The sequence below is a fragment of the Erpetoichthys calabaricus genome, chromosome 5, assembly GCF_900747795.2.
Source record: "Erpetoichthys calabaricus chromosome 5, fErpCal1.3, whole genome shotgun sequence".
NCBI classification, from domain to species: domain Eukaryota; kingdom Metazoa; phylum Chordata; class Cladistia; order Polypteriformes; family Polypteridae; genus Erpetoichthys; species Erpetoichthys calabaricus.
Window position 1 is genome coordinate 250231968 of NC_041398.2, and position 20754 is coordinate 250252721.

The window sequence follows — 20754 nt, forward strand, 5'->3', positions numbered from 1 at the left end:
CTGCCATTATTGTTGGACCGAGGCAAAAGGATAGGATGGAGGGTCTAAGTAATCAACGTAGACCCCAGCATTAGTGTTTGCTTTGCACCATCTACTGGAATGTATTTTGTAATTCATGTAGGAATAAAATGTGTCATTCCAACAGATTTGCCATCACAAATATTTGTAGTAATAAAATACGTTGCTACCAATGTCTGTGATGTGGCGTGCATTGGAATGAGAGATGCAATGCATATGTCTCTGTTGTATGGCATTTGGTATGGGATTCATAAAAGAAATGTTAATGTTTGTGATGTGCCACCTGTTGGTTTGACAAATGCAATAAATTTTTTATGACAAAGGTTTATGCTGTGCCAGCTGTTGGAATGAGAAATTCAATGGATTTTACTAGTACAAACGCTTGTGAAGCGCCATCTGTTGGAATGACAGAGACACAGCAACCTGAATGGACCCACAGACACAAAAACACTTGTCATTTTATTAAGGTGGATAGACGTATACTGTATTTGCAGTTACACATTTTTCTCAATTCTAAAATGTTAATTTAAATTTGCATTCATTTACCTCATATCTCAGTAGTAAAATGCGAATTGTCTTTGGCACTAAGATTTGTGAAATTCATTAAAACAAAAAGTCCACACATGAAGGTCAATGTGTCAGTCGGTTCATAACTGATTTAAACAACCAGATGACAAACACTAATAATTGCTCAAAGTGTGTAATAATAATAATCCTATGCCTCTGTCATTCATAGGGTCATACGGTTGACCAGTGGGGTGATGTGGGCACCATTTACAGGGCATCCTAAAAGCCAAAGCCAGCCATGGGTATAGGTGGTGTGGTCACCCTGTGGCTTTGCATGACATTCTCATGGGCTGCCACCCCACAGATCTGCGCCCTGGCTGTCATCCTGCTGATTGTGTTTTACCTGGCGCTGCACATTGGCGGGCTCACCCCAATCAGCATTAGACAACGGCACTCGTCAGATCTGTTGAGATCAAACTTAAAGTCTTTTTGATTCCATTTAGAAGTTCAATTTGTGTAATTCAGATCTTGTTGTTTGTATAATTTTCTTTCAAGTTAATATGTCAGCCATCACACATGATGACTCAGGCGCTGCCGAGAGTGGCAGCCTTTTCAGCAGCTCCGTGTATGACTTTATTTTCTACTTTTCTACTTTGATTTTTCTCTTTTTTATTGATCACTCCTATCACTTTATTTTATGTGGATTTGTTCCCTGGACACACTTACTTTTACAATGTGGGCATGGACTTTTACACGCTGAGACTCGTCTATTCAAGTACTCAACTTTGAACGCTGAGAACAAATGCCAGTGCTGGTGTGGTTCCCTATTTACCCGACGAGGTAAGAAGGCGGTATTGTGGCAGCAGAGCTGGCACTAAGCTAAAAATGAAGCGGCTTGCGAGAAAGTGGCGTTTTAAGCCTTCGGTGCCTTCTGTGATTCTGGAAAATGTGAACTCAATCTCAAATAAGATCGACGAACTGGCTGTGCTGGTGAAAAATGTCAGAACTTACAGAGAATGTGAATTTCCCCTTGGGGATTAATAAAGTAACTATCTATCTATCTATCTATCTATCTATCTATCTATCTATCTATCTATCTATCTATCTATCTATCTATCTATCTATCTATCTATCTATCTATCTATCTATCTATCTATCTATCTATTTTATAGTGCCTTTCATATCTATCTATCTATCTATCTATCTATCTATCTATCTATCTATCTATCTATCTATCTATCTATCTATCTATCTATCTATCTATCTATCTATCTTTTTATAGTGCCTTTCATATCTATCTATCTATCTATCTATCTATCTATCTATCTATCTATCTATCTATCTATCTATCTATCTATCTATCTATCTATCTATTTTATAGTGCCTTTCATATCTATCTATCTATCTATCTATCTATCTATCTATCTATCTATCTATCTATCTATCTATCTATCTATCTATCTATCTATCTATCTATTTTTTATAGTGCCTTTCATATCTATCTATCTATCTATCTATCTATCTATCTATCTATCTATCTATCTATCTATCTATCTATCTATCTATTTTATAGTGCCTTTCATATCTATCTATCTATCTATCTATCTATCTATCTATCTATCTATCTATCTATCTATCTATCTATTTTATAGTGCCTTTCATATCTATCTATCTATCTATCTATCTATCTATCTATCTATCTATCTATCTATCTATCTATCTATCTATCTATTATATAGTGCCTTTCACATTATCTATCTATCTATCTATCTATCTATCTATCTATCTATCTATCTATCTATCTATCTATCTATCTATCTATTTTATAGTGCCTTTCATATCTATCTATCTATCTATCTATCTATCTATCTATCTATCTATCTATCTATCTATCTATCTATCTATTTTATAGTGCCTTTCATATCTATCTATCTATCTATCTATCTATCTATCTATCTATCTATCTATCTATCTATTATATAGTGCCTTTCACATTATCTATCTATCTATCTATCTATCTATCTATCTATCTATCTATCTATCTATCTATCTATCTATCTATCTATCTATCTATCTATCTATTTTATAGTGTCTTTCATATCTATCTATCTATCTATCTATCTATCTATCTATCTATCTATCTATCTATCTATCTATCTATCTATCTATCTATCTATCTATTATTTAGTGCCTTTCACATTATCTATCTATCTATCTATCTATCTATCTATCTATCTATCTATCTATCTATCTATCTATCTATCTATCTATCTATCTATCTATTATATAGTGCCTTTCACATTATCTATCTATCTATCTATTTTATAGTGTCTTTCATATCTATCTATCTATCTATCTATCTATCTATCTATCTATCTATCTATCTATCTATCTATCTATCTATCTATCTATCTATCTATCTATCTATTATTTAGTGCCTTTCACATTATCTATCTATCTATCTATCTATCTATCTATCTATCTATCTATCTATCTATCTATCTATCTATCTATCTATCTATCTATCTATCTATCTATTTTATAGTGCCTTTCATATCTATCTATCTATCTATCTATCTATCTATCTATCTATCTATCTATCTATCTATCTATCTATCTATCTATCTATCTATCTATCTATCTATTTTATAGTGCCTTTCATATCTATCTATCTATCTATCTATCTATCTATCTATCTATCTATCTATCTATCTATCTATCTATCTATCTATCTATCTATCTATCTATCTATTTTATAGTGCCTTTCATATCTATCTATCTATCTATCTATCTATCTATCTATCTATCTATCTATCTATCTATCTATCTATCTATCTATCTATCTATCTATTATATAGTGCCTTTCACATTATCTATCTATCTATCTATCTATCTATCTATCTATCTATCTATCTATCTATCTATCTATCTATCTATCTATCTATCTATCTATCTATCTATCTATCTATCTATCTATCAATACACTGCACTAGAGAGGCTGGACACTTGAGTAACAGCGACCTGGAGGAGGCTCTCTGTATCCCATGAGCCTCTAGGATTCAGGTGACACCACTGAAGGATTGGATGGTGGAAGAATGCAGTTGGAGTCCCTTCGAGCAGAAAATGAATCAAAGTCCATACAGGAGAAAAAGGGGGTCTTCAGTGCATCATGGAGAGAGAGGGGGGGCGGGGGACAGAAAAAGAGAGAGAGGGAGAGAGAGGGGGGGGGGGGGGGGGAGACAATGGAAGATGGCTGGGGATGCTGGACAAGTTAATGTGATGAAGGAACAGCACAGGCTTGCAGTTTGGTGTTTGCTATTTTGTGACATGTTGCCCATGGGTGGCTGTGACTTCTCAAAGTATGGGGGACAAACTTTCAATGTCCAAAAAAAAAAAAAGCTTTTCAAAGGTCTACGTCAGTGCTTGTTTCGGCTTCATTTGATGATCAGACACCTGATGTATAAACGGGCACTAAAATCAAACCCTTTGTAAAAACGGCTCGTGTGTCCTCGGGGGGCTGAGGCGCAGTGAGTGTGCAATGAGGAGGTGACTTTGACTGACATACCACGTGAAACTGGAACTACTGGAGACGCTAAAGAAAGTTTACGTTTGTGCGTTTGTTGACCGAATGTAAGTTCTTTTGTACATGTTTAGAAGTAAAGTGTTAAAAGTTAGAGAGGAAACTGTTCTGAATTAATAGGCATGTTAATATTTCACGTTACTTGTGTTTATTATTATTACAGTAAATACCATCAATTTCATACAGTAAAATAGAGGATATGTGTACTCTGTTTAATATAAATTCAACTGTAAATCATTGGGCTATTGCATTAAATCTTTAAGAGATGTTGTGTATTCATCTTCTTATATAATACACTACCGTGGCTGTCCGTTTGTCTGTCCAGGATTTTAAATCACCTGTAGTTGACAAACCGTTGGACCTGAAATTTTCTACACATATACAACATGACCTCTACTGTCCGCTTTCGTGGTGTTTATTGACCACCAAGGTTATTCCTCTTATTTTTATTTTATTTTATTGTAGAATCAACTCTCGGCAGCGACCAGCAGGGCGGCCGTGCCGCTCATGTGTACGGGCGCCGTTCTCATCCCTGCCTCCTTCGCCGTCACTTCCTCTACCTCTTCATATCTTAAATCATTCTTGAACACTTAAATGCCAGTTTAAGAGAAAAAAATAATTAATTAATCTGTATTAACGTGAAAAGATGCCGACGAAAGAAGAGAAATAGCAGGCCGCTAGTTTGGAGAAGGAGGGAACAAGCTCATCAACGTCTGAGCAAACGAACGCTAGAAGTACAGAGAAAGAAAGAGGAAAACTACAAGTCAAGTGGATTGCGCCGTTACTGGTATGGGTGTTATCTTGTTAAGGTGCCGCATTGAGGTTGTAATTGCAAATACCTTACGTTGATAGCGTGTAGCTATATTGCCATCTATTGGACGTTTTCTGTATTGCATAATAAGCAACATTTTTATACTACGAGCTGAAATACCCGGCGTGGCCCGGGAGGAAAATAAAGTGTTTTTTTTATTGTTTGAGAAAAATATAATAAACAAACACAACTTTAAAAATAAAAATAAATTAACAAACAATGAAGAGTCAGCGGGCGGCACGGTGGCGCAGTGGGTAGCACTGCTGCCTCGCAGTTGGGAGATCTGGGGACCTGGGTTCGCTTCCCGGGTCCACCCTGCGTGGAGTTTGCATGTTCTCCCCGTGTCTGCGTGGGTTTCCTCCGGGCGCTCCGGTTTCCTCCCACAGTCCAAAGACATGCAGGTTAGGTGGATTGGCGATTCTAAATTGGCCCTAGTGTGTGCTTGGTGTGTGGGTGTGTTTGTGTGTGTCCTGTGGTGGGTTGGCACCCTGCCCAGGATTGGTTCCCTGCCTTGTGCCCTGTGTTGGCTGGGATTGGCTCCAGCAGACCCCCGTGACCCTGTGTTCGGATTCAGCGGGTTGGAAAATGGATGGATGGATGGATGAAGAGTCAGTAACATACGGTCTTGTATGTTATCATCCAGTTGACGCTCGGAACCAACCAACTCGATTTAATTTGAATAGCAACAGGTGCCCGGGCGGTGGTGGCGCTCAAACATAAAGAATGCTGGCAGTCACCTCCAGTTCGCCCTCTGGTGGTCGTTCCGAGTGTCAACTGTTTGATAACATTTGATTTTTGATAACCCAGAAGGGGGTGGGTTAGGGTTGATTTCACCCTACAGTATTTTTAGCCATCCGATGAGAAACATGTGTACCAAGTTTCATGAAAAACGCTCCAGCCGTTCGGAAGTGATGCTAGAACATACACACATACACACACACGCGCACACGCACACACACACATTGACTTTTATATACATGGACTAGCTGTGTAAGCCCGCGCTGTAAAAAGCCTGGGCTCCTGCAAACCATAGAAATCGTCAGAAAAAAATGAAAATGCAGAGTCGGCGGTTTCCATTTTTTGCCTCCCTTTGTCTATCAGCAGCTAAGCGAGTTTTCCTCTCGTTTGTCTTTCCGGTTTCCGGTTTAACTTTGGCGACGGAGTCACTTTTTATTTCAGCTTCATGCTGTAGCCTCGCACTTCCCGGCCGGACAGACAGACGCACAGACTTCCACGTGTAGGCGTTTATATAAACTGCTCAAAAAATGAAAGAAACACTTTGAAGACACATCAGATCTCAATGGGAAAAAACTCCTGCTGGCTCTCTCTATGTGAATTTCCCCTTGGGATTAATAAAGTATCTATCTATCTATCTATCTATCTATCTATCTATCTATCTATCTATCTATCTATCTATCTATCTATCTATCTGTTATATAGCGCCTTTCACTCTATCTATCTATCTATCTATCTATCTATCTATCTATCTATCTATCTATCTATCTATCTATCTATCTATCTATCTATCATTTCATTATATAGTGCCTTCTATCTATCTATCTATCTATCTATCTATCTATCTATCTATCTATCTATCTATCTATCTATCTATCTATCATTTCATTATATAGTGCCTTCTATCTATCTATCTATCTATCTATCTATCTATCTATCTATCTATCTATCTATCATTTCATTATATAGTGCCTTCTATCTATCTATCTATCTATCTATCTATCTATCTATCTATCTATCTATCTATCTATCTATCTATCTATCTATCATTTCATTATATAGTGCCTTCTATCTATCTATCTATCTATCTATCTATCTATCTATCTATCTATCTATCTATCTATCTATCTATCTATCTATCTATCTATCTATCTATCTACTGCTATGGATTGATATGGTGATGTGTTAGGAACGAAAGGATGGCAGCCACATGGAAATGAAAATGATCAACCTACAGAGGGACACCCCAAAAATCAAAGGGGAAAAAATCATGCAGTGGCAGGCAGGCAGGCAGGCAGGCGAGTCCATTTGGCCCAAATTTCATTGCACCAACTTCAAATCGTCCTCAGTAGATTGTATGCCCCCAATTGCCTGCCAACGTCCTGATGAAACAACAGATGGTGTCCTGGGGGATCTCCTCCCAGATCTGGACCAGGGCATCACTGAGCTCCTGGACAGGCTGAAGCATCAGATGGACATAAACATAATGTCCCACCCAGAGGTGGTCTATAGGATTGAGGTGAGGCGAGTGAGTGTGTGTTGGGGGGTGAGGGGGTTGTATGGAGGCGCAGTCAATGGGATCAATTCCTTCATCCTCTTGCCACATGATTGTGGCATTGTGGTGCACCAGGAGGAACGAGCATAGGATCTGACAATGAGTCCAAGGATTTCATCCCAATACCTAATGACATTTAAGGTGCCCACTGTTGTCAAGCCTGTAGAGGTCTGTGTGTCCCCCCATGGATATGCCTCCTCAGACTGACCATCACTGACCTGCCACTAAGCCGGTCATGCTGAATGATGTCACAGGCAGCATAACGTTCTCCGCGGCTTCTCCACACCCTTTCACGTCTGTCACATGTGCTCTCGGTGAACAGGCTCTCATCTGTGAAATGCCAATCGAGCTCCACAGTGCCCACTAGAGGATGTCGGGCCCTCAGGCCACCCTCATGAAGTCTGTTTCTGATTGTTTGGTCAGAGACGTTCACACCAGTGGCCGGCCTGCCTGGTGGAGGTCATTTTGTAGGCTCTGCCAGTGCTCATCCTGTTCCTCCGGTGGGTCCTGCTGATGGGTTAAGGACCTTCTATGAGGGGCCCTGTCCAGCTCTCCTAGAGGAACTGTCTGCCTGTCTCCTGGAATCTCCTCCATGCCATTGTGACTGTGCTTTGAGACACAGCAAACCTTCTGGCAGTGGGAAGCATGTATTGATGTGCCATCCTGGAGAAGTTGGACTACCTGTGCCACCTCTGTAGGATCCAGGTATGGCCTCATGACACCAGTAGTGACACTGACCGTAGCCAAAAGCAAAATGAGTGACACAACAGATGAGGGGGGGAAAATGTCAGTGGCCTCCCTCCATCTGTTAACCCATTCATTTCTGTTTTGGGGGGTCATCTCATTGTGCACTGATGAACAAGCCGCTCTGCTACTTAACTGAGCAGATCAACAGCCCAGAGGTGTCACTGACTTGATGCTAGACTCGGATTACAAAGTGCTCCTTTCATTGTTTGATCAGTTTATAAGATTTGCACTAAATATTTTCTTTTGTTCTTTGCCTCGTCAGAGCCTCACACACTCACCCACCCGTGCAGATGTTCTACCTCCTGTGTATTTCTGCCGTTTCCACATTAAAGTGATGTTGGATCTGTTCCTGTGTTCTGACCGACACACCACAGCCACAACAGTGAACTGCAAGTCTGCCTTCTCACCTTTCCAACACCCTTCTAAAGGGGGTCTTTTCTTTTACCCGTTTGATTTCCCCCAAATGAGATCAAAAGACACAGACTGAGAGGATCTGAAACTTTATTTGTAGGCAAAGGTTACAAAAGCACAAGAGTGAACGGGCAGAAAGCCGCCCTCGGGAGACAAAGCAGGTGAGATTAGCACAGCGTCACATTTTGTTACACAAACAGAGGGCCAACGTACAAAAAAGAAGTCACACTGAGGGGGGGATTAAGACATTTTGTTTGCACCCTAAAGACCTTCTTGTCAGATTTTCCTTCAGATTTTGCCTTTCTGGCACACATTGCCTTCTCCACTTTTATATTTCCCAAAATCCTCTTCTTCTGGGCTCACGTCAAAGCTCAACTAAAAAATGCTACCAAACAGCAGACGAAACGTGTGAGACCGTCCTTCAGCCCGCACCGCCATTGAGAGCAAGCGAAAGAGGAAAAAAAACAAAACAGAGAGACGACAATACAAAATGGGGGGCCATCAACTCGGAGCCGTCAGCTTCTTTAACTTTAGAAGGCCAGCTTCATGGGGGTCCTGGGATTTGTGTGCCTGTGAAGAAGATGAGCAACAAAACAAGTGAATCAGTGAAAGTAGTGCAGCAGGTGTGCACACAGCCTTCATCAGTATCTTCAGCCCTTTATCCCCCATAAACCTGCCACTGGCTCTGCTACCCTTAGCAGTTTCTTGGTTCACAGACATGCAGAATAAAATCCATAGACAGTGGCAAGAAAAAGTATGTGAACCCTCTGGGAATAAATCGCACTGATGTCTAAATGAGACACACTACCAAACATGAGGTCACTGGACAGGGGTGTGTGGCGCCAAAGGACGGAGGTCCAAGTCTTTAGTGTCCTGGTGCTCCCTGGTTGCGTGACCTGAGACCAAGACTGGACTCCTTCATGTGTGTCCCTTTAGAGAATCCTTGGGTCCCGCTGGTTTGACTTTGTGTTGCTCACGGGGTCCCGAATGAGGCACATGACCTGCATGGTCAGTTACGGCACTACGTCCATGTGGCACCATTACCCGAGGGTGATCCTCATTGCTGAGGACCCGTGTGGCTGGACCAGGCCAAGGAGATGACCACATAACACCATGGCTGCGGCAGATAGAGGGAGGGTGGGACTGGACCGCGTGTCTGTCTGGAGGGCTGCCAACCAGAATCCCAAGTTGTTTCGTTGTGTGGGTGGGTGTAGCTGCATGCTGTACTGGTGAATGCCACCCAACCTGACCTGACCTGACTACCAAACAGAATAATTGAAAAAAGTTTGCCACCTCTTGCCCTGTGTGTACCTTCTATACCTTTCCGTGGTGTCCACGTGTGTCTGAACCCCCTCTTCCAAAAGCGGGCTTCTTGGTATGTGTCCTTACTTTTGAGTCCCCTTACATGGTTCTTGTCCCTCTGTGATGGTGACTCACCCTCAGGGTCCCTCCGATGCCATTTCTCCTCCTTGTGTGTCTCACTCTTGCACTTCCTCTTTCAATAGCATCACCAAAGCCAAGCTGACCAGTCATATTGCTCTAAAGCAGTGGTTTCTTGCGGCCCAGTTTTGGCCATTGTGAGTCTTCACAATGGGTAATCGCCACAGAGCAGCGGCCAATCATCTTCCTATTCCCCTTGAAGAATCGCCGTCCATGGCCATCCCAGGTGTTTTGCTTCTCCCTTCCAAGCAGCGACCCATGTAAAGGCTTTCCGCAAACCGCCCTTTCTCATTCATTACAATTGTAATTCACGACTCAGTGACCCCATTTCAGACGTCACATGACTAAAATTGGGGCACGACCCCTAGTGTAAGAAACTCACACGGGACACACAGCTCGTAGTGTGTTATTATATAGCAGATGTGTCTTAAAATTATGATCTGATCTTCATCTGAGTTACAACTCCGAACAAACCCAATCTGTTTTTAACGAACAACTCACTCGCTCTCGTATTGTTCTCGTCCATATTGAGCACAACATTCAAACACGTGAAACCCACAGGCCGATGACTTCACCAGAAGCCAATTGGAGTCAGGAGAAGTCTGCAGACCTGGAGTCCAGCCAATGAAATGAGATTGGAGGTGTGGCTTAGAGCTACTTCACCCAATAAAAAAAAAGAGACCCAAAACCACTTGGAGTTTGTGATTGCCAAGAAGCATCTGGCGATGGGTGGCATTGCCTTGCAAATAAGCACAAGATCTCAGAAGGTCTACGATCAGGAGATGTTGATTTGCAATAAGCTGGAATGTGCCACAGAGTTTAGATAGTCATCAGTGTGCAGTTAGAGAAGCGGAATATAAATGGAGAAGATTACGTAATGTGACTGCTCTTCCTCGAAGTGGGCATCCAGTCAAGATGACTCCAAAACCACAACTCGGAATGCTAAAAAAAGAACAAGTAACGGAATGGGCGAGCATCTCTCAGCAATGAGCCTCACTAACAAAAAACATCGAAGGGACGTGGGGTCCCTGGCAGGACATCAAGGAGCTGCTCTCCAAGAAAACATCCCTGAACCCGGACAAAGACCAACCTGACACTCAACTACGCTACTAAGGAAATTTTTGGAGGACTGATGAGGCGAAGGTTCAGTACATTCAGGTTGGAATACGCAGCAGGATGTATGGCGTACAAAGAAAAGAAAGGTGAAGGGTGCATGGTGATTTGGGGCTGCTTTGGTGGCTCGTGGTCTGGACTGCTTGCCATCATCGAGGGGATTATCAAGGTATCCAACTACCGGCCGAAGCTCCGTAGAAGTTGAGGGATGCAGTGAGACAATAATGCAGAACATCTACTATAGAATGGCTTCAAAATAAGACCAGAGCCCAGACCTTAACCCAAGAGAGATGCTGTGGAATGACCTCAACAGAGCCGTTCACACCAGACATCATGGGAATATGGCCGAGCTGAAGCAGTTCTGGAAGGAAGAATGGCCCAGAATTCCTCTTGAACGTTGTGAAGGTCTGATCTGCTCGTTAGAGTCGGTTATTCACTTATTGTGAATGTCCGATTCATGTCTTAAATAAAGATGTGAAACTTTACGACTGTCTGAGTGTTTTTAGCGTAAGCACATTGCGTTTGTCTGGACTTGTGACTTAGATGAAGATCATCCATCCATCCATTATCCAACCTGCTATATCCTAACTACAGGGTCACGGAGGTCTGCTGGAGCCAATCCCAGACAACACAGGGCGCAAGGCAGGAGACAAACCCTGGGCAAGGGCGCCAGCCCACCACAGTAGATGAAGATCAGTTAACCAATTAATGTAGAAATAGTGGGTCATTCTGAGGAGTTCACATATGTCTTCATACCACTGGACCAGTATTTTAAACCCATAAATGAAGAAAAAGTGTGTACATACTGAATTAGTCCACTTCTTGTTCACCTCCAACCGGAATCTGAAATAGAAATACAAAACACTTCATGGTAAAGCTGACAATGGCAGTGCCACTTTATTACCAAAGACACAACATATCAAGGCCAGTGCTGAGGACCAAGCAGATTGTCTCCATCCTGAAATGAGAGTAAACAGCAACAACACAGAAAGAGCAACAGAGCCCCCCTGAGCTCGAGAGGGTCCCGCTGCACTGAGCCACTTACATTTGGACTGGGCTGCACTGGTGGAATGGGCTGGGCGGGCTGGATGGGCTGAGAGGGGTCCTGGGGCATTCCGAAGTTGGGCACTCCCTACAGCAAAGAAAAAGATCTGAGTTATAATCTAGAGAGCCCAAGGCAGTGGTGTCGGCTGGAAATGGGGTGGGCCTTACATTGGGGTTTTGGGCCGGCAGCTGTGGCATATTGGCAAAGGGGTTGAACATCTGTGGGATGGAGAAAAGAGCAAAGAAGACAAAACATAAAGATCTACAGCAGAGCACAGGGAAGGTCTGTGATGAGCACAAAGTCGTCATCTTACGTTTGGATCAGTCTGGCCAGGTTGCTGTGGCATGTTTCCAAAAGAAGGGGGCAACTGCAATGAAAAAGAGAATAATCAGTACATCCCATAATATCAAAATCAAATCAAAAACCTATGGGGCAAAAAAAGACAGGACTCGTACATTTGGGGACTGTGGAGAAGGCTGCTGTGGCATCATTGGTACCATACTGCCAAATGGGAACATCTGCAAGAAACAGAGAGCACAGGTGAGAGAAGATGAATGGGAGGAGCCTAAGCTTGTCCTGCCAGGATGAGGGGGAGTGGCTTGACAGAATGTAAGAGGAAACCTGGGAGGAGCCTGAGCGCAACAGGAGGAAATGAATGGGAGGAGCCTGAAGCCCTTGTGTTTACAGATGAGTGGGAGGAGACGGTGCTTGATATGAGAAAATGAATGGGAGGAGCCTGAAGTCAACATGTGTCATGTTTCAGCCAGGATTTGCTCTCAGGTGTACATGTATGTTTGTTTTCCTTGTCTGTGTATTTTAAAGTATTTTGTTTTATTTGTTTTTTCTATTTATGTATTTTTTAATTATTATTTACTAGGTATGGATTACTTGTTTTATGAATGGATCCCCAAGAGGTGGGGCCACCCTAGTGTCACAGCTGAAAGATACCCCTCAGCTTGTGTATTATGGTGTAGAGGTGTGGGTCCTTCACTGGTTCAACAACATTTGCAGAGTGCTCTTCTTAATCAGTATTGATTTGTTCCTAGAAAAGCAAATTTTTGTTCTTCTTTTGTTTAATTTCAACAAATGTAATCATTTATAAAGATTTTGTATTTGACATGTCTCTCAAGCCAGAGTTTTTGTGTATATTTCCAGAAATGTAAATGTAATTTGGAACATTTTTGAAGCCAAAATTCCCTTTTAGGGCCTGTATAGGCCAAAGCCTGTCTGTGGAGTTTGGGGTCAGGTTGCATAGGGTGAAGCCTGTTCGAGTGCAGGCAATGTAAAGTCCCGACCTGGTGCTCAAACCTCTCAACCATTCTGAGAGCACACAAATCATAACACTAACCTCATTGGTGAATAAAGAAAAGAAGGAGAAGCCTGAGCTCAAAAGAAGAAAATAAGTGAGAGAACGCTGAGCTCTTTTTACAATGATGAGGGGGAGGAGCCTCACATCAAGAGGTGGATTTTTAGTGGGAGGAGCCTTAGCTTGTTATGCAAAGATCAGTGGGAGTAGCTTGAATATTCTGTGAGTAGACTGTGAGAAGGTGAGTGGGAGGAGCATTTAGCTAAAAAGAATAAAATAAGGAAGAAGGAGGCTGAGCTTCTATGCAAATATAAGTAGGAGGAGCCCGAGCTTGAACACCACCAGACATTACAATTACATTTGGGAGCATTGGGAACTGCATCGGAGGCACAGGGGACAGGTTGGAGAATCCAGGGAACATCTGAAAAAAGAGAAAAAGGAAAACCTTGGTCAGGCTGGTACTTAACTGGAACATTTTAATAAGAATTTCAAATCATTAAGGCTGAAGGGGGATTCAAAATGCACCATGATGAGGTGAATCTCAACAGTCAGGTTTGACAGATTTGTTGGCGAGGAGTATCAGAGCTCATTCTTTTAAACGGCCCTTTTGTTCCTTTACAAAACAGAATACAATAGAAAACTAAAGACACAGCAAGATGGAAGATCAGCCACCCTGCCATCACCGCCATTTTAATCCGAACGTACCTGCTGCTGGCCAAATCCATAGGGGTAGAGCTGCGTGTCAAAATAAAAAAAGACATGCTCAGAGTTAATTCTTTAGACAATGAAAGAATCCGCTGAATGGATACATGCAATAGGAGAACCGGACTCACAATTTCAATGCTCTGTCTGCCGGGTGGCTGGGGGATCTTCTGTCTGATGAATCCTTGGGATGGGAACATCTGGAAATGACACCAAGACATAAAGTTAGAAGCAGCTGTCACACCGAGAGTTAGAGCTTGTTAGAGTTGGGGGAAGAAATCTTATTTTATACTATAATAGGAAAAGTGCTATATGATAGATGGATATGAATGGCACTATATGATAGATAGATAGATAGATAGATAGATAGATAGATAGATAGATAGATAGATAGATAGATAGATAGATAGATAGATAGATAGATAGATAGATAGATAGATAGATAGATAGATAGATAGATAGATAGATAGATAGATAGATAGATAGATAGATAGATAGATAGTGCCATGCCACCTTCTGCTTTATGTCATTGCAAAATCGCACTATAATAGGAAAGGCACTATCTGCTAGATAGATGGATGTGAAAGGCACTATATAATTAGACAGACATCACTTTCTTTATCTCAAGGATACAATTATTATAAAAGCAATCATAACACCGGTCTCCTTTATTTGCACACAAGAAAATGTCTGACTTGTCTAAAGATAAGACAGCAGTCCCTGTGAGGCACTACAAAGGCGCACTGCTATTGGACTCGCGGTTCTTGTCACACTTCTGCTAAAAGTCCTCAGTGCTGGTGTGTCACAAGAAAGGATGTACAGCATTGTTCATAAGTCATTTACTAGTAAAATGAAAGATAAATGGATATGAAAGGCACTATATAATTGACAGATAGGTGTGAAAGGCGCTATATAGTTAGCCAGACAGCACTTGGTTTATCCCAAGGCTGTCAGTTTTGCCTTCGTCTCTGCTCCACCATGACCTCCAGCAGGTCCAGAAGGCTTCCCCTAACCGAGCCTGAATGTGAAGCTTGAGCCGACATGTTCTAAAACTACTGGCATAAAAAGGGTGAAGTCTGTCAGATTGATGTGGGTAATAATCAAAGTGTGGACTTACAGAAGAAGGCTGACCAAGAGTCTGACCAGGATATCCGTAGGGAAACATCTGCAACCAGAAACACATTGATGAGACAAATTGTCAAAGTTAACATCCATCCAGATGGCTAACGCTGGAGGACCAGGACAGCCTGACCGCTTATCATGCATGCGTCCTTCTCACAGCACCCTGGGGGTGGCAGGATGCAATTCAGCAGTTGGAAACACAATATGGAGGCAACGTCCGAGCTGGGAGGGAGCTAACACTTGCTTGGAATCGATTCCCCCTTTGGGCCCCATTTAACCCTCTTTGTCGTTTTTTAAATTTTTTTTTTTTTTTTACATACGATTTCTAGACTGGCAGGTGGTGCGGGTCCTGCTGGCCCTGGAGCCTGGGGTGCTGCCTGGGGTGTCTGGGGTACTGGAACAATGGGTGCCTCAGGGTTGCTTTGCTATAAAACAACAAAAGCATTGCCGTGATCACTTCTTGGGGAGACCACCCAAAACTGAAAGCAGTCCACCTAAAATAAAAAGCGCCAGCAGCTCATTTTTCATGCAGGTGCAGCCGTCCTCTTCCATTCACTATCCTCTGTCTGGCTTTGCCTTTATGCAATATAAATGGAAAAAAAAGAAACTGAATTTCCTGCAAGCCCATCCTGTGAGGTGCCCATCACTTAAGGGCTCCACTGGCATCACCTGACAGGACTGTGCCATGCTGTATCTTATAAAAACCTTAGGCCTGAACTTTCCACCCAAGTCAGACTTTCACAGATCAGTGTTTCCCAACTCCCTGTGTTTAGGATGTCTACTTAAATTTCCATAGGTGGAAATGTTAAAATAATAGCCGAGAGACCGACGGATTTCAACCTTTAATGACCACATCAGACTTTCAAGGGCTTATGACCTGCCATACACCAAGAAGAAGCACGGAAGATTCCAGAAAGGGATGCAATGACCTTTAGAAGCCTCTGATTGGCCAGTCCTCTTAATGGAGTTCATTGGGAATGCACCTGTGATCGTATTTAAAGGCCCACCCATCTTCTGAGCCAGCACCTTGGAAGAAACCAAGCAACTCTGGAAAAACCACAGAAGAACAACTGTGGACCACCAGATGTCTGGCCACAGGTCTGGCCACTGCGGACCACCCCGGATCTGGCCACTGCAGAACATTACAAGTCTGGCTCCTCCTTAGGAGCAACTTCTGAACAACTGAAGGGTCCACAAGCTTCTAAACAAACAGTTGAGGCAAATGCAAATATCCCGGGACCACCGAGACACTGCACAGCTCAGGAAGGAGGCACAATTGAACTGAACAAGCTTTGTGGCCAAAAGTTCAACTGAACCCCAAGACAACAGCATAGGAACAGCTGAAGGAGATGAAGGTGTCTTCATCCGCCATTAAGAGATAGGCTGTTTCACAAGGAAGAAGCCCCAACTCCAAGACTGACCACCAGGACATAGACATGGCCTTTTGGAGGGGTGCTGTGCTCCAATGTCAGACAAAACAAAAAACTCTCAGATGGAACTCTTTGGCCATCATGATCACCATTATGTATGGAGGAAGAAGGGCAACGGTTTAAAACCAAAGAGTGCCGTCCCAACTGATACTCATGGAGGTGGCAGCACCATATTGTGGATGTTAAGGGACTGGGGCACATCATGAGGAAGGAGGATTATCTGAAACTCCTGAAAGAACATCTCAAGACGTCAGCCAGGAAGCTCAAAGCTGGATGCAGATTTACCTTCCATCAGGACAATGCTGCTAAGCTCACCTCCAAAGCTGTAAAGAAGTGCCTTAAAGACACCAAGGTGAACGTATCGGAGGGTCCATCAGAAACCCTTGACTTCAGTCCCATAGGAAATGAGTGGGCTGAACTAAAAAAAAATGAGAGTCCGAGCCAGGAGGCCCACAAACCTCATCGACTCTCACCAGTCCTGCCTGGAAGAATGGAGAAAAAAGCCACCTAAGATATTGTGAGAAGCCTGTGGAAGACCACCATAAGTGTTAGATTCAAGTTAAGCAATTAAACGGCAAGACCACCAAATACTAACAGGGTATGGAAACTGAACACCTGATATGGGGAATAAAAGCTGAAATCCACGAGTCTCCTCAAGATCACTTGGACATCAACAAGTCTACCAGAACTAATTAAACCTTAAGGTGCTGCGAGGCCACATGCCAGCTAAGAAACATGGCGTCTGAGGTGGATGGAAACGTCCGGCAGTCGTACAGATAAACATGTAGACATGAGCGCTGCAGTCTCGCTATCTTTAACTGTGAACTCCGTCTCATTCGAGAGTCGCTCAAGAAGATCTCGTCCTGTCCACAATATGGGAGCAAGCAAGTCAGCCATTTAGGAAGGGAGCACATGCAGGAGAGGAGCCGCTTTGGATACCCACCGGCTGAGGTTGACTCGGCTGGGCGTTCTGCTGCGGTGAATTGACCTGAGGCAGGAATTCATAAAGACGCTGCATCTGTGAAAAGAAACGAAAGACAGGAGGGACGGGATGAACGTCCACATCGAGAAGCCAGTGGTGGGTTCTATCAGCTGGCCAAACATTTCAAGCCGCCTGAAAACAAGGAATTGTGCCAAGGGCTCCACGTGTCAGGGTGACCCCCATGCCAGCCCACCTTGACTGGCATCAGCACATTGAGTCTACCTAAGGCAGCTTCTGGGATCGCAGCCACAAGGCGCATACAACTCAGTGGGGTCTTCTACTTACGGGCACTGCAAAGGTGGTGCCAAGCAGGCACATCAGCAAAACCGTGGCCTTCATTCTGAGGACTCCTGAAAAAGAGAAAAAAAAAAGGACTTTCATGAATGTGCCTGTCACAAGAAGTAGGCTGCCAGCTGAAAGGTTTAGTACTTCAAAGACCCCCATGTTCACATTTATGCAGATTACGAGTACTTGTCTGATTAGGCAAAAATTAAAATAACTAAAAACACAACTTCTCCAAATACAGTCTGTTCTAGAAGTGAAATATAAATGTCAGTTAAACAGTGAAATGGGTGGTGAAGTCTGGGGGCTGGATGGAGGTGCAAGGGCAGTGCTGCCACCTTGGATTTTGAGCCCTGTGTGCTCCAGAACCCAAAAATCTACTTAAAATCCATCCATCCATCCATTTTCCAACCCGCTGAATCCAAACACAGGGTCACGGGGGTCTGCTGGAGCCAATCCCAGCCAACACAGGGCACAAGGCAGGAACCAATCCCGAGCAGGGTGCCAACCCACCGCAGTCTACTTAAAATATTTATTCCAATTTCTCATTTTTTCAACTTCATAAAAGTAAAAAAGTTAATATTAAACCTCTTTGTTTTTTCTATATCTATATCTATATATATGCCAAGACTGTAGTCACACAAATTAAAATATATCATCAGGGTAGTGGGGCGGCACGGTGGTGCAGTGGTAGCGCTGCTGCCTCGCAGTTAGGAGACCCGGGTTCGCTTCCTGGGTCCTCCCTGCACGGAGTTTGTATGTTCTCCCCGTGTCTGTGTGGGTTTCCTCCCACAGTCCAAAGACATGCAGGTTAGGTGGATTGGTGATTCTAAATTGGCCCTAGAGGGTGCTTGGTGTGTTTGTGTGTGTCCTGTGGTGGGTTGGCACCCTGCCCAGGATTGGTTCCCTGCCTTGTGCCCTGTGTTGGCTGGGATTGGCTCCGGCAGACCCCTGTGACCCTGTGTTCGGATTCAGCGGGTTGGAAAATGGATGGATGGATGGATCAGGGTAGTGTAATGAAAAATAAAGAATTAAACTCATAAATAAATCAATAATTCTACCTTAACAAAAGAGTGTCTGTCAGTGGTTCCATTCAATTGATTTGTCTTTCCAACAGATGGCGCATAACAAACATTTGGCGTAATAAAATGTGTTGCATTTATCATTCCAACAGATGGTGCATCACAAACATTAATGCTGCTTTTACAAATCCCTTACCAAATGGCATACAAATATACATTGTATTTGTCATTCCAGCAGAAGGTGCATCATGATCATTAATACTGCTTTTCTGAATCCCATACTAGATGGCATATAAATATGAATTGAACTTGTCATTCCAACAAATGATGCATCACAGACAATGCTTTTACAAATCCTGTGGCAGACGACCAGGGACCTTGCCCCACCATGGATGCCTGGAGCAGGGAAAGACCGGGAGAGGGGCAATATCTCCCCTGGGCGCAAAAGAGGACAGCCCCCCTGGTTTCTAACCCTGTGGGGGTCCATGACCACCACCACGGGGGGCCTGGATGGTTACCGAGCCCTGGAGGACTGTGTACATCCAGAGCGCTTCCTGGTGCAAGGGCAGCAGTTCCGCCACACCAGGAAGTGCTGCCGGGACACCATCACAGAGCACCTGGAGCACATCTGGGGCATTATAAAAGGGGCTGCCTCACTCCATTCGGGGAGCTGGATTCGGGAGGAGGAAGACAGAGCTTGCGAGAGAGGAGTGGAGGCGGCCGAAGAGAGGAAAGGACTGAGTAGTTGTGTGGATTAGTAAGGAACTGGATTGTGCACTATAAACTGTGAATATTGTAAATAAACCGTGAGTTGTGGACATCTGGTGTTGTGTCTGTCTGTGGCCGGGCTATCTTTTACAATCTCTTACCAAATGGCATATAACAGAGACATTTGCTTTGCATTTGTTATTCCAACAAATGGCACATCACACACATTAATGCTGCTTTTACAAATCCCTTACCAAATGGCATATAACAGAGATATATGCTGTGCATTTTCATTCCAACAGATGGCGCATCACAAACATTAGCACTGATTTTATGAATTCTGTACCAAATGGCATATTTTAGAGACATGGGCATTGCACGATGCACTGCAAACGTTAATGCCGATGTCTTCCTTGATTAGTTAAGATTTCAACTCGACTTAGTCGGGTCGTACAAATAGTAAATAAATAAGTGGTAAGTTCTTCAGCAACAGGTGAGGACGCTGACGCGGAGGCTGAGAGATAAAAGGAACGGCCAAGAGGACAAAGACGCGTCAGACAGGTTGAGGACTCCGATCGGAGGGGGATACACAGCGTGGACAGCGGGACAAGGTGAGATTACAATATATCCAGAGATAAGAACATTTATGTCAACAGCACTAATTTCAAGTATTTCATATGCCGACTATATTGATCGTCAACAGCGCTGCTCTCCGGTGCCCAAATTGCAGTTATCGGGGCTCCCGGATAGTCATCATTTACCCTGTCCAGGAAGATATCGTCAAGATATGCATCAAACTCCAAACTTGACACTAAGAATTCTTGTCAAACATTTAACGATAAGAACTAAGAATAAAGATAAGAATAAAATTGTCTTAAGCTCCTCGTCAGGAAGGGCATCGTCAGGCAGAACTTCTGCGCTGCAAAGAGCGCAAAATGCCCCTAGAATTGAACTTAATATGAAGTCACCCTGATAAACAAAGAAGACAAGAAGCAGCGCCGATCTTTTAAATGACCTTACCTGTACCGATTCTTAGAAAGCAGAAGCTTCAGCGGCAGAAGAGATGATCGCGAGTCTGGAAATCGAGAGTCAGAAGCGCAGCATTTAAAGGCGAGAGTGGCGGCTCGAGGCGACCAGTGCGCGTGCGCGCGTCTGCCGGTGACTTCATTTTAATTGTATACCTGCGCGTCTTCGTTTCAGGTGAACATTACAGAATGTTTCTTTCTCGTGCGCTCGTT

At 43.3% G+C, this 20754-nt stretch overlaps 2 protein-coding genes across 3 annotated transcripts in view; one reads left to right on the forward strand and one right to left on the reverse strand.

Moving 5' to 3' along the window:
* Positions 1-20754, forward strand: part of pkd2 (polycystic kidney disease 2) — a 913849-nt gene that overhangs the window by 692857 nt on the left and 200238 nt on the right. The window lies entirely within an intron of this gene.
* LOC114652393 (uncharacterized) lies at positions 8438-20620 on the reverse strand. 2 transcript variants are annotated; one of them, XM_028802773.2, is made up of 14 exons: positions 20537-20620; positions 17790-17854; positions 17466-17540; positions 15413-15517; positions 15088-15135; positions 14102-14170; positions 13974-14003; positions 13627-13689; positions 12418-12480; positions 12276-12329; positions 12130-12180; positions 11963-12049; positions 11724-11760; positions 8438-8934 (listed from the first exon to the last, which is right to left on the reverse strand). In XM_028802773.2, the coding sequence occupies exons 2-13, from the start codon at positions 17841-17843 to the stop codon at positions 11728-11730; spliced, it is 732 nt and encodes a 243-aa protein (XP_028658606.1). In that variant the 5' UTR covers positions 17844-17854; positions 20537-20620; the 3' UTR covers positions 8438-8934; positions 11724-11727. The 2 variants fall into 2 exon arrangements, with proteins under 2 accessions (XP_028658606.1, XP_028658608.1); XM_028802775.2 differs by lacking the exon at positions 15413-15517 and having other exon boundaries at positions 20537-20619.

Excerpts from the sequence above, each read along its gene's own strand:
- LOC114652393 (XM_028802773.2), bottom strand. The coding sequence starts at position 17,843 with ATGAAGGCCACGGTTTTGCTGATGTGCCTGCTTGGCACCACCTTTGCA. Across the intron at positions 14,171-15,087 it reads CTCTTGGTCAGCCTTCTTCT|ATGTTCCCATCCCAAGGATT; the intron begins GTAAGTCCACAC and ends TGTCATTTCCAG. Across the intron at positions 11,761-11,962 it reads CAGTGCAGCCCAGTCCAAAT|ATTCCGGTTGGAGGTGAACA; the intron begins GTAAGTGGCTCA and ends TTTCTATTTCAG.